Here is a 13858-nt window from a genome sequence, read left to right as displayed (position 1 = left end):
TTTGAGTCCTGAATCGAGGCCTGCCTGGAGTCAGGTCCCTCTGGGATCTGCCAGCTTTCATGAGACAATACTTCCCTTTTTGCTTAGAGAAGTTTGTCTCAGAGCTCCTGCCACTTATAACGGAACCCCCAAAACTGAGGTTGTTTTTGTTTGTTTGAGCTCCTAAATAGCAATTACTCTTACCATTTAAGTGTATTCAATACCCCCAAGTCAAATATCTCAACCAATTTACTAACCAAAAGAAGGTAAAAAGAAATAACTTGGGAATTTAAACAACCTACCTAAACAGAACACATATCTCCCCAGGTTAACCTACAAATTTAATGTACTTGCAATCAAACCCCTACAGAATGGCCAATTACAAGATCTGCAACTTTACAAAATTCAGCAGTAATAATTTAGAATATCCAATAGGGAAATTTTTTATTTATAAGTAACACAGAAAATGTGATTCTGAGGCATAACTAAACCAGAAAGGCACAGCATCATTATGAAGCAAACCATGTAGGTTTGCAGGGAGTGGGAGGGATGAAGCAAAGAGGCAGCAAAATATGTTTCTGGCTAGAAAAACTCAATTTTGTAAAACTACTGGGTATTCCCAGACTAATCTACAGTGTATAAAACGCTCATACAAATCAATAAAAAACAGCTGACAAGCTCAATAAAAATGGGAAAATGGCCAAAGGAAATGAGGAAGCCGTTAACAGAAGAAAAACAAGTAGATAATAAAAATACTAAAAATATGAAATGTGCTCAACCCGACAGCACAGCTGGGGAGGGCTGGGGAAATCGGAGGTACCAGTGTGGCCAGCATGTGCCCAGGAGGGTCAGGTGATGGTAATCTGCATTAAAAGCTTTAAAATATGCATTTTTCACTCAAAAACTTCACTTCCAGAAACTTACCCGACTAGGGCTCAAGACTGTTCATTACATTATTTCTAATAAAGCAAGGAAGGAAGGAAGGAGGGAATGATGGAGGGAGGGAGGGAAGAAAAGAAGGAGGGAAGATGTTTAAGTATTTATTATTGGGATAGGGATTAGAAATCAGGCATTTATTATACTTCTGTGAACTGAATTCATTCTTTAGGAAACAAATTATTTAAAAATCATTGCTGTCATCTTCTGAATGTGAAAATACCTTCGTTATTTGAAACTCTTCTTGTAATATTATAGTCATTTATTTAGAAGACACCTAACTGGCCTAAAATTAGGTATAAATTAGGTATACACATTTTGGAAATGTTTCTAATAGAATATGATTATATGATTAACATATGTTCAATGACATGCATTTACGTATAAGTACATCCAAAGGGGAAAAGCAGGTTACAAAATAGTATGTATAGAATAGAATGTTATAGTTCATAAATATATGTATTTATATTCATTTTTACATATTTATATTAAAAGGTCTAAAGAATATAAACAAAACTTTTTTGTGTTATTACTGGGTAGTAAGATTATAATTTCTAATTTCCTCTTTTCATTTATATTTTCTTAAGTTACTAAAATTAATATATATCCTTTTAATTATAAGAAAGATAAACAATATAAATGTTATTTTTTTACAAAGGAAAAAGTCAGCAATGACTGACTATGAGTTGAGGAGCTAATACAGCAAAGTACAGTGGGTCATCTTCTTCGTTTCCTTTGACTCATGCAATGCAACACGACCATGTACAGCCAATCCCTCTGTATGGCACTTAGTGGAAGCAGCAAAAACACGACCCCTGAGACTGCTACCTCCTGGCATTCATTTAATTCTTCATTCAATCAAGTTATCTGCTGATCCCCCACCATGGGCCAAGCACGGTGCTGGGGATGCTATATAAAAAAACATCTGTTCTTCAGACTATAAAACGAGACTCAAGATGCATTTGGTGAGTTAGAGTGGTTTCTGCTTTTGTTTTTTCATAATTAGATTTTTCACCTACGACTGCCTTCACACCCTGCATATCCTGTATGTGATTTCTGGTCGTGTGTCTCACAATGCTGCTTCCCCATCCTCACTCATAATCCCCGGAGTCTGACCCACAGTGCCATAGAGGGTGCTGGAAAGCATCATTATGGCGTCCTGGACACACCTCAAAACCCAGCAGTGCCAGGAATATCTGCAGATCGCCCTGGTGCGGTAAGCCCTGAGGAGATGACGTAGCTGCTCCTTATCTTTATTGACCATCTGCGAGAGAGTGGCTGGTGCCTTCAAGCTCCATCAGAAGGAAGGAAACCCTAAAGATCAGACCCTCCCTCCCGCCACAGCCAAATACCTCGGCAGCGTTTCAACAGCCCCATTTTGTGGTTTATTCCTTCTGCGAGAAGAACTCATCATCTCCAAAGAAAGGTCTATTACAGAAAATCAATGAAGAGTGAACCGACAGACATGTAACATGTAATAAATCCTGCTCATCAATTATTGAGTAACTTGTCCATTACAGCTTTTAATACTTTAGGCAAGCTAGTGATTTCTGAAAAGTAATATAAGACTCTTTAAGTGGATATGGAAGTTGGGAGAACTACATCTCATCCTTTTCTTATCCAGTTGAGATTAAAACAATTTCACTGATAAAATTCCTATTTTATATTTAAAAGAATAAGAAAGTCTCCCTCCCAGCCTCTCTCTCTAGTTCTGGATCAATACATATTTGTTGGGTCTGGTAAGAACATTAATGAGTAGATCTGCAACTATATGATTACAGGGATAAATGCTGCTAATGTAAATTTAGTTAAACCCAATTATTACATACTCAGTATTTTCTAAATACTAGACACCATGAACTTTATAAAAGTAAAATGGCCTCTGCCCTCCACTACCTCCCAGTCCAATGGTAAATATAGAAAATCTACATAAATAATTTTATTGCAAGATCAATTTGATGCCTCTAACAAAAGAATGATAACAATGCATTATAGTGGCTACAGGCACAGCTCTGGGGGCAGACTGCCTGCACTGGAATTCTGGCTCTACCCCTCACTAGCTATGTAACCTTGACAAGCTACTTAATCTTTCAGTTTCTTCACCTGTAAAATGAGGATAATAATGGTATCTACCTCATAAGGTTACTGTGAGGACTAAATAGGGCACAAATTATTAATAGTGGTAGAGTTACTACTGGCATATCAGGTAAGCATGGGCTGATTATGACAAGGATCTAGGAGTGCAGTCTAGAGAAATGGAATCAGTGGCCAAGTTTAAATAATGATAAGAATTTTAGTGTGCAGCGATGAGAAAGAAAGGCATTTCACAAATAGGGATTAACCTGAGCAGAGGCCTGCAGGAAAGCGAGAAGGGAGTTGGCAATGGCTGAGTAGGCTGGGGTGGCTACAGCACCAGGCATCCCAACTGTAGGTGTAGGGGGAGCAGAATAAGTAGCATGAGGTAGGCTGGGACCCGACTGCAGGAGGTGGTGAATGCCAGGCTGAAGAATCTGACATCATTCTACGGGTAATGACAGCCCAAGAAGAAGGGGACCACAGTGGTTACAAGCATGGATTCTGGATTTGAACACTGGCTCCACCTCTTAAGCACTGTGTGACCTTGGGCAAGGTACTTAATCTCTTTGTTCCTCTATATTCTCACCTGTAAAATCGGTCATGGGGAGGATCAAGTGAGTGTTGATGATCAAAGTGCTTAGAACAGTGCCTGACATGCAGTGACATACATAAGTGTTTGCTATTCAAAGGCAGAACAATGGCCTATGGTACCTCTTTCTGTCATCCTGAAACAGCCCTTCAGAAAGTTATTAGCAGGTGGTATTGGTAATAGCATGGTCAAGGACTTAAGGACATGAGACTGTTTTTCTGCTACTCAAAAAATACCACCATGAAAATGAATGCTCTCTTTTTGACAAAAGCTCCTATGGTTCACAAAGAATTTTACCTCCGAGGAATAGATGATGTCAAAGCTGACACTAAACCAAAGCACACATACTACGAAGCCCAAGACTTCAACAGATCACCGTGGCCTATGCAAAGTGGCAAAAGACACCATTTATGAGGAGATGGCATCGTGCTAACTTTTTGAATGATGGTTAAACTCTGGATATGTAGTGGTAGGAGGGAAAGACATGCGCTGAATGTATAGTTGTGACTGCTCAGACAACCTCCACGGCAAGAACTTACTTCCAGATCCATCCTTGACTCTAGGTCCTTCAGGCTTGGCCTCAGAAATAATGTTTGCGTTGGCGTTATTCTCCATCTCAATCACAAAGTCACTGTCCTCTTCAAACTCAGGGTGGCTAAAGATCCAATCCAGTGCTCTTTCCAGGTTATGATTCTAATAAAATAAAACATTTTTACAATGCATGTGGCCCTCAGGCCTCACTATATCCTGAACCAGATGTCAAGCAGATAGGGCAGGAGGCCTGAATTCATTAGTCCCAAGTGCCTCTGAGTAAGGAGCTCTGACTCTGCATATGAAATGCACATTCAGTTGGCATTCTGCAAGTCTCCCTGACTGAGGTCTGTAATTGGATACGCTGGAAAACAGTTCTGAGCAGCAGGTCAGCATTCCAAAGCCCACATCAGTCTTAGCTCAGCATTTCTGTAGGCGGATGCTGATAACGATGGGTGCAGAATGCCAAAGGGTATGAAGTGCAGCCCTTTCTAAAGTCACACCAATTGCACACACCACTACTTTCTCTACCAACCATATTTTCTGCAGCTAACTCTGCAAGATAGAGGGGTGCCAATGCGAGTATTATGTTAGAGCCTTTTCTCCCTGAATGTTGGTAGAATGGTTGGACTGCAGTAGAGACACGATTAATGCCTTGATTAATGATGACAACACTGGTTAGTTAAGCACAATTGTTTTAAACTGAACTCCACACAGTTCAAACTAATTGACCATAAATATATTTCCATCTTCCCCTGTTTGTGATAGCACTGGCAGGTTAAAGAATTTGTTTAGACATAGAAGCTCTAAGGAAACAGGAAAATAAAATAAGCAGGGCACAAAAAAGTACCCCAAGTAAAATAAATTCTGGCTGAGATATTTTGAACATTTTAAACGGAAACAGATCTTTCCAGCCACATTCCTGTGAGATAGGAGCCACTGTGACCTCAGCAACAGCTCCTAGCAGCACCCAGTCAGTTTGGCAAGAAGTAATCAGTTGCAGACACTCATTCAAAGATGGATTGTGGTGTGGCAAGGAAGAATAGGGTTTTTTAATTAAAAAAAAAAAAAGTACTTTCCCTCAGTATTAAACAAGTATCTGTACTGCAGGAGGAAGACTTCTATCTACCCTGTAGTTTCATGGTCCCTTCGCTCCTGATAATATCAGGAAGTTCACGACTACTATAAGAACCTTCTCTTTCTGCAGAGAGGAACAGCAGCAGAGAATTCCAAGGAGCCCTTCAGTCTTCTATGAGGACTTTCGAGAAACATTTCTCCAGGGTCTTGGTATCAGAAAAGCATTGTCTCTCTCAAAGAACTTTCTTACCGAACGTGGAATCTCATGCATCCCTCCTTGCTCTAAGGCCACAAGCAAGCTCCAAGGCAAATCTGTGACCCTCTGTTAACAAACATTCAAGATGTTACAAAGCTTCTTTCAGTTTGGACCTCTTACTTCAGCTTTATTATCTCCTTATTCTTAAATTCTCTGTATGATTTCCTTAATCATTTATTTTAGCTTTATATATACTATATGCAAATAAATCTTTATGGGCCACAGTGGGGTATAGAGTCAGACAAACATGATTCAAAATGATCAAAGGACACTGGAAAGTCTCAATTGCTATGAACAGAAATACAAACCTCCTCCAATAAGAGAAGGGCCTTCACACACAGCCTCTCATGCTTACCGTTGCTCGTAGTGCCTGAATGGCCTGATTTCGCTGGAATCCCATGGAGGTGATGATAGCTACAATTTCCTCTGGAGGCTGGTTATCCAATCCTGTAGCACCAAAAACAGAGGCTCCAGCAGAAGCCGCTCCTCCATAACCAGGCATGGTCAGTGGTTCAGCAAAATCTGAAAAAAATAATCACACTCAAGATTTTTTCTTTTCTTTGGTCTTGAAATAAACAACACTATGAAGGAAAATACCTGTAAAGTCACAATAATCAAGACAGTCCAGTACTGGCATAAGGAAAGACATGTAAATCAATTAAATAGAATTGAGATTCTAGAAATAAACTCATATATCTAAGGTTAATTGACTTTCAAAAAAACCATCAGTGAGGAAAGGATAGTCTTTTCAACAAAAGGTGCTGGGACAACTAGATAGCCACATACAAAAGAAATGAAGTCAGACCCCTACCTCACATCATAAACAAAATTAACTCAAAATGGATCACTGACCAAAATGTAAGAAATAAAACTATAATACTCTTAGAAGAAAAGATAGGAGTAAATCTTTGTGACGCTGGGTTCGGCAATGAATTTTTAGATACAATTCAAGAAGCATACGTGATAAAAGATTTTTAAAAAACAGATAAATTGAAGAAAGATGGTGGAGCAAGAGGAAAGGAAAAAAATCCCTTTGGTTCCAGAAAATCTACTGAAAAAGAGGAAGGCTTACCAAGCCCTCAAAGCCACCCAAGCAAAGCAAGCACTTTTGGCAAAGAAAGAGCAGAGGAAAGGAAAAGGACCCAGGTTTAAGCTACTGGAATCATTTCTACATGATTCCTGGCAGCAGCAACGTGACAGGGTGCATCTTAGGCGAGTAGAAGTGAAACCTCATGCCTTGGAATTGCCAGATAAACATTCCTTGGCCTTTGTTGTACGCATCCAAAGGATTAATGGGGTGAGTTCACTGGTGCAAAAGACCATCACAAGACTTCGCCTAAAGAAAATTTTCAGTGGCGTCTTTGTTAAAGTCACCCCGCAGAGCCTAAAATTGCTGCGTATGGTGGAACCTTATGTGACCTGGGGATTTCCAAATCTGAAGTCCGTCGGTGAACTCATCTTGAAACGTGGACAAGCCAAGGTCAAGAATAAGACCATCCCTCTGACAGATAACATAGTGATCGAAGAGCACCTGGGGAAGTTTGGTGTCATTTGCTTGGAAGACCTCATTCATGAAATTGCCTTCCCGGGGAAGCATTTCCAGGAGATCTCATGGTTCTTGCGTCCTTTCCAACTATCAGTGGCCCATCATGCTACCAAGAATAAAGTGGGCTTCCTCAAGGAGATGGGCTCACCTGGCTATCGAGGTGAACGCATCAATCAGCTCATCCGCCAGCTGAACTAGACCCAGAATATCTGAAAGCACAGTGCATTGGAGCATGTGTTTTTAGGTTTTGGAATTATCAAGTATCTTCAGAGAAGATTATTTTCTGCTCTATCTTCAAAAGCGAAGGGAAGGGTCAGGGAAAAGACAGTCGGTTATGCTCATGGCAGGAACATCTCATCACAGTCCAGTTCCAAGGAAAAATTCCAGTGTTTTCCACTTTGGCTGCTGCCACCTCTGAAATCACATGGCATGGAGAAAGGAGTCCTGCTTTGTCAGATCTTTTATCTTGAGGTTAAACGTTGGTGAATGAATGACTCAAACAAGTGTATGAGGATCCCTAAGACTCCTGCAACAGTGGACCAAGCCCAAGGGCATACTTGAATCTGGATATTCCCAGGGCTTTGTTTTGAAAAGACTTGAAATACAATTAGAAAGGAGAATGCAAAAACAAGTGCTCAGTTGTCTCTTTGAATCCATGTTCCAAGTTTTCAGTGATGGGTTTGAGAACTCTCAGACTTGGCTGGCTCTAAGTGCATCTGGTGGCTTTTGTATCCTAGTCTGCAACTGGTTTAGTCCCTTTCTCTAGTTCAGGATTTGAGGATGAAGGACCACTTTGACCAGTACATGCATATACTCAAAATTTTGCTTACAATTTTAGGATGTTCATAGACTCCTCCCCATGGACCTTTGCACTTCATGTGAGGAAGTCCTGCTTTTCCCAGGATTGGTCCCCCAAGCCCTGATCTTGCTAGTCTCTGGTTCCATTGTCTTGTGGAAGACCAAAGCTGACCAACATAGCTTTTCCCCTTCACAGTGGCAGACTGTGTTGCCCCTGCACCTTGAAGTCTGGGAAATGCCCACCGTTCCTCCCCCTCCCCCTAGGGTTTAGGATGGAATTTCCTGGTTTCTGTGATGATCTCTTAAAACCAAGATCAGGAAGGAATGAACCATTTTCTTGGTTTGGCATGGATGAGCTTAGAGCTATTTGGCTTTTTGGGCATCTGGCAGGTAGCTTAATTGACTTTTATCTTGCATATTTGGGACTCCAGAAGTATTGCCCTTTGTCCTGCTGGTAATGTAGACACCAGCAACAGGCTTTCTGAGGATGTTAACCTTAAAGAAGTCAGTCTGATACTCCTTGTGTTTTTTCATCTGTGTCCACTTCTAAGCGGGCCTTCACTTGATTACCTCAATTGGTGAGGATGTGCCAGGCCTAGGTTAAATTTGGAAATAGGCTTGACCATTGTGTTCCTGGTCCTTTCAGGTCAGCTTTGCTGCAATTTTGGCTCATGGGGCCCTCAAATATAGCTGTGAAATTGAGTTAGAGGTATAACAGTGCCTGAAATGTGCCAGGTTATGAGGTAATTAGGTTGGTGGCTCCAGAGTTAACCTGCCAGCAATAGATGTTATAGATGTTACTCTTATGTTTTAAAGCATTGTGAAATCAGATTACTTTAAAATGATGTATCACAAAGTCATGAGAAAAAAGCTGTTCTGAGAACGGAAACTCAGGGCTTAAATCCCAGCTGTCTTATATAAATATGGGAATGGTATTTCCATTCTTGCCTGTGAAATGGAGCTAATACCCTCTAGCGTGTGCCTCATGTGGTGGTTAAAAGGTTTGAGCAAAATAATAGTTTGTAATTTATAATTGTATATAAATAAAAGGTTATCACACACAAAAAAACAGATAAATTGAATTTCATCAAAATTAAAAACTTTTGTGCTCCAAAGGACACCATCAAGAAAGTGAAAACATGACAGAATGGAAGATAATATTTGCAAATCATGTATCTAAGAAATTTGTATCCACAATATAAAAAGAACACTTAGAACTCAACAATAAAAAGACAACCTCATTAGAATGAGCAAAGAATTTGAACAGACATTTCTCCAAAGAAGATATACGAATGGCCAATAAATATATAGAAAGATGCTCAACATCATTATTCATTAGGAAAATGCAAATCAAAACCACAAGATACCAATTCACACACCCTAGAATGGCTATGATAATAAAGAAAACGAAGTTTAGTGAGGATGTGTAGAAATTAGGACTCTCATTCATCACTGGTGGAAATGTAAAATGGTTGCCACTGTGTAAAACAGTTTGGTAGTTCCTCAAAAAGTTAAACATGGAGTTACCATATGACACAGTATTTCCACTCAAGAGGAATGAAAATAAATGTCTACAAAAAACCTTGTATACAAATGTTTGTAGTGGCATTATTCATAAAAGCCAAAAAGTGGAAACAACCCAAATGTCCATCAACTGATGAAAGAATAAAATGTAGTGTGTGCATACAATGGAATATTATTCAGCCATAAAAAGAAATGAAGTACTGATATATGCTACACATACACAAACCTTGAAAACATTATGCTAAGTGAGAGAAACCAGACACAAAAGACCTCATATGATTTCACTTACATAAAATGTCCAAAATAGGCAAATCCATACATCCAGAAAGCAGATTAGTGGTTGCCAGGAGCTGGGGTGAGCAAGGGAATGAGGAGTGCCAGCTAATGTGTATAGGATTTCTCTTGTGAGGTACAAAAGTGTTCTAAAATTACGTAGTGGTAACAGTTGCACACACCTGTGAATTTACTAAAAGCCACTGAAATGCACACTTTAAAAGGGTGACTATATGAATTATATGTTAATAAAGTAGATCTTTTTAAAAAGCCAACTAAATGGCCTCTATTTCTTCAAGCTCACGTTTCCTTTTTAAGTCCTCATCATCTCTTAGCTAAATTATATCCCACATCTTTCGAATGGTCTTTTTGCCATTGAATTACACACTTTAAAGGGGTGAATTATATCTTAATAAAGTTATTATTTAAAAAAAGAATAAGAAAGATGAATGTCATGATTTTGTCCCCCACTGCAGCACATGATGAGCTGAAAAGCCATTTCCCGGGAGCACGTCCACAGGGGAAATGGAGGGACCAAGGCTTAGCGCCACTGAGGACCACGTGGGATGCCAAAGCCACTGTATTTTCCCACCACCGACCTGGCTCTTCCATGTGAACAATGATCCAGTTGAAGGCCACCTCGGCACCCATATTTCCAGTGAAGTACACAGCCTTCCGACATGCCTCGAGGGGGAAGCCCATCTCGGCCAGCTGCATCACCGACGACTCGTCAATGTCGGACGCTGCGGAGCACACAGGAGAGTCCGGGATGAAAAAGTAAACTATTTCTTCTTGCCTCAGCTGCTCTTCACCCTCTCATCCACATTACCCAAAGAAAGTACTATTTGGTTGGGTGTGTAGACGTTTTTACTCTGTTTTGTTTTAAGCCATCCAAATATTAAGCTATGTGGGCTGAGTTTATATCTTTGACCTAAATAGGAACTATATTAATTACCTGGACAATCCAAGCACTGAAAAACAATTCTCTAATTTCATATGGGGGAGATTTAGTGTACTCCCAGAGCCATTTCAGCCTCTCAGATCATTCACAAGACCTCTACAGCAGCCTCTCCTATGACTGAAATTTGAAGAGAAAAGTATTATCTATAGGCCAAAAAGCCTGTTCCTTAATTCTCACAGAAAGTTACAGCAGGCCTTTAGATACATCCAGGAACCACAGGAAGTAATCAGCTCTGGGAAATTGAGAGCCCAAGTTAAGTATAGAAGAAAAGAATGCCTTTTTAAATTGTATATGTTTAAAATATTAAAAGAGAGGGCTTTACAAACCTAACTGGGGCTCAAACACAGAGAGTTTTATTTTCTTTTGTTAATAATATATAGATATAGGTAGGTGTGTGTGTGTACGTCTGTGTGGGCATATATGTATACATGTTTGTATGTTTATACATGTGTGTATATACATACATGTGTGTGTTAATACATAGCTATATCATATTATATACATATATGTATATGTGTGTGCATGCACACACATACACAGTATTCTCAAATTATACCAAAATGGGAGAAAAAACAGCAATGCAAAATACATCCCTTGTGTTTTCCATGTCCTGAGGACTCTATTGAAAATTCTGCCAATTTTCTGGCAATCAGTAGAAGAACTGAGGAATGGAGACATCTGTTCTACAAACATTATATTTAAAATGCATTTATCGTAGTTCCCTCTTACAAGGAAGATACACAGAACCCCCATCAAGGTCAAAGGTTAAAAACAAATGATGTGGGACAACAGTAGTTCCCAAATTGTGTTCTATGGCATCCTAGTTTTCTAAGAGAGATACAGTTGTTGACTCAAAAACAGGGGGTTTCTATGGTCAAAGAAGTTTTTAAAACCTACATATTCTATTCTGCCCTTAGAAATTCATAATGTGCCTTAGCATAGTGAAAATTCAAAAGTTCTGTAATAAAGAATCCTACTACAGTAAAGAAACTATGAAACTCTTTGTGTAGACCACCTTTCAACATCTTATAAGACTCTAGTGTTCCTCAGAGTGCAGTTTAATAAGGAGTATATATATACATATAACATTCGAGTGGACATGTATAATTCCATTTTTGTGAAAAATAAAGTGAGCCAGGCACAAGTAGAGAACAGCAGAGGGCTATAGCCCAAATGTTAATAGTGGTGATGGAACCATGAATGATTCTTCTTGCTAATCCATAGTTTCTAAATGTCTTTTTACTTTCATAATAAGAAAATTACCAAAGTTATTCTTTTTAAAAATCTGAGAAAGGTAGGATGCAAATGTCAATTAATCCCAGATAGTTCTAAGTTCTCGTGTTGATTATAAGCAATTGTTGATAAGACAGCATGCTTAGATCCAGGAGGAGCTACATGGCCAAACCAGTAATACTGGGAAATGGCCGTGTGCTCACGGTCAGAAGCAGACTCCTCTGGCACAGTCAGTTTCAACCACCCATCAGTTCCCTGGGGGTGAGATCCTGCAGGCCGGCTCTCTGCAGGATTAGGGGCAACCAGCAAACCTCTCACATCCTGGGAAAGTCTAGTGGCGGGAAAAGCACACTCACTTCTAGCCCTGGTTCTGGTCCCAGCCCTTGGGTCTCTGAACCTTCTCAGATCTCAGCTTTGTCATCTGTAAAAAAGTTACTTGCCTGCCAATCTTACTGTGATAATCAAATGAGATCTGAGACCTTGTATAAAGAGTAAAGTTACAGACTGTGGAAAGAATTTATGGAATAATAAATGCAATATGGCCGTGGTAAGCATTCAAAATTTTTATCAGCCATTATTACAATTAGATTATTCACAGTGGTGACGGTTTGTCCCAGACTCCCCTTGACCTTACTAGACCACATGTTAGGTCATAGCAGACTGTCCAACAGCCAGGACCCTTGCTGACTTTAACAGCTCTTCTGACAATCAGCAAATCATAACTGACCCAAGAAAGGAAACATGAAGGCCTAAGTAAGCTACATGATCAATCATTGCAATGTGTGACATTCAAACTCCTAAATTAACAACAGTGAGTCTCTTGAAAGATTTTGTAGACAAAAAGATTCCATTCAGAGTATTTAGTGTTAAACACTCCCTCTTCTTCCTATTTAATGCCTAAATATTCATTATAAGCAGGTTTTTTAAAATGTTCCTTTTGGAAAAGCAAGAGTATCAACTCCCATAGGATTAAGTAACAAAAAGGCTATAAAATTAACAAACAATCAAATCAAACTAATATCCTCAAGAGTATTAATTAATGCTACCGTGTCCTGTTCAGTTGTGTGTCTTCATTATGTGTCTGGCATCAGCGACTGCCCACTTTTCTAATGAGTGCACCTCACTGCAGAAACAGGCCTGCTCTGGTGGCCAAAGAGGGGAGGAATGGTGTCATCATCCCCCACTCACACATGAGGAAGCTCGAGGCTCGGGCAAGGTAAGTAAATTAATTATCCTAGTCACATGGTCATAAATGGCAGAGCCAAGATTCCAACCCAAGGCCGGTTGGCTCTCAGGCTAATGGTCACTGTCCTGAACCACACGGCCCACCTAATCAGCATGTCACTGGTTTACATTTGCCGCTTACTTGACTTGCAGACAAAGAATCGTTGCCACCCAGGGAAGGCGGCACAAACACACGTACAGGACAGTGCCTCTTTACTGCACTCTCACAGACAAATGTCAGACTAATAACAATGGTAGGACACTGAGAAACATTTTAAAAGATACATACGGTCTATCAACTGGTTCATCAGGCGATCTGGAAATTAAGGAAGAGGACAGAAAATGAGACCAAACCACGTCAGAGAGTTTTAGAGAAAGAAAAACGGTTGATCCAGGACATTTCCAACCCACCCTCCCCACAGCCCACAGAGGACCCCACACAGTCGTCAGCCCCTCAACCCACACACAGACCACCCAGCCCGCATAACATAAAGTCATTACAGCAACAAGAGCTAATAACACGTGTTAGACATTTAGATCAGATAAAACATGATGTTCTGATTATTATTTTAATGAACGAAAAATTTCTCTCCCTGTATCTCTAAGAACTCCATATAATTGCAAACTAAGGATTCTAATATGAACATCAGAGAGAGCCAGAGCAGTACTATTAAACCATCTTGTATTTCTCTGATGCTCATACTGTTCTCTTCCTTCTTTAACCCCTTTAATGAACTGCCTATACTACGGGGCCCAGCATATCCCTTCTCTACTCTCCATTTCTACAATTTAGCACTTGACTTCGCCAGAGAGCAACATAACACACATGCCTATCTGAATCCTATCTTGCTCCTC

General features: G+C 39.9%; 2 protein-coding genes across 2 annotated transcripts in view; one reads left to right on the top strand and one right to left on the bottom strand.

Moving 5' to 3' along the window:
- Positions 1–13858, bottom strand: part of USP13 (ubiquitin specific peptidase 13) — a 115173-nt gene that overhangs the window by 13646 nt on the left and 87669 nt on the right. Inside the window, exons 16-19 of the mRNA XM_045539726.1 lie at positions 13293–13319; positions 10185–10328; positions 5800–5966; positions 4120–4273 (exon numbers count right to left, since the gene is read on the bottom strand). Coding sequence (XP_045395682.1) covers positions 4120–4273; positions 5800–5966; positions 10185–10328; positions 13293–13319 — 492 coding nt within the window. The remainder of the gene's footprint in view (positions 1–4119; positions 4274–5799; positions 5967–10184; positions 10329–13292; positions 13320–13858) is intronic.
- Positions 6445–7213, top strand: LOC123630291 (60S ribosomal protein L7-like 1). The gene has a single exon (XM_045539728.1). It carries the CDS (start codon positions 6445–6447, stop codon positions 7186–7188), a length of 744 nt encoding a protein of 247 aa, XP_045395684.1. The 3' UTR covers positions 7189–7213.

Source organism: Lemur catta, chromosome 1 (assembly GCF_020740605.2).
Source record: "Lemur catta isolate mLemCat1 chromosome 1, mLemCat1.pri, whole genome shotgun sequence".
Lineage (NCBI taxonomy): Eukaryota > Metazoa > Chordata > Mammalia > Primates > Lemuridae > Lemur > Lemur catta.
This window is presented reverse-complemented; position numbering and strand designations above follow the sequence as displayed.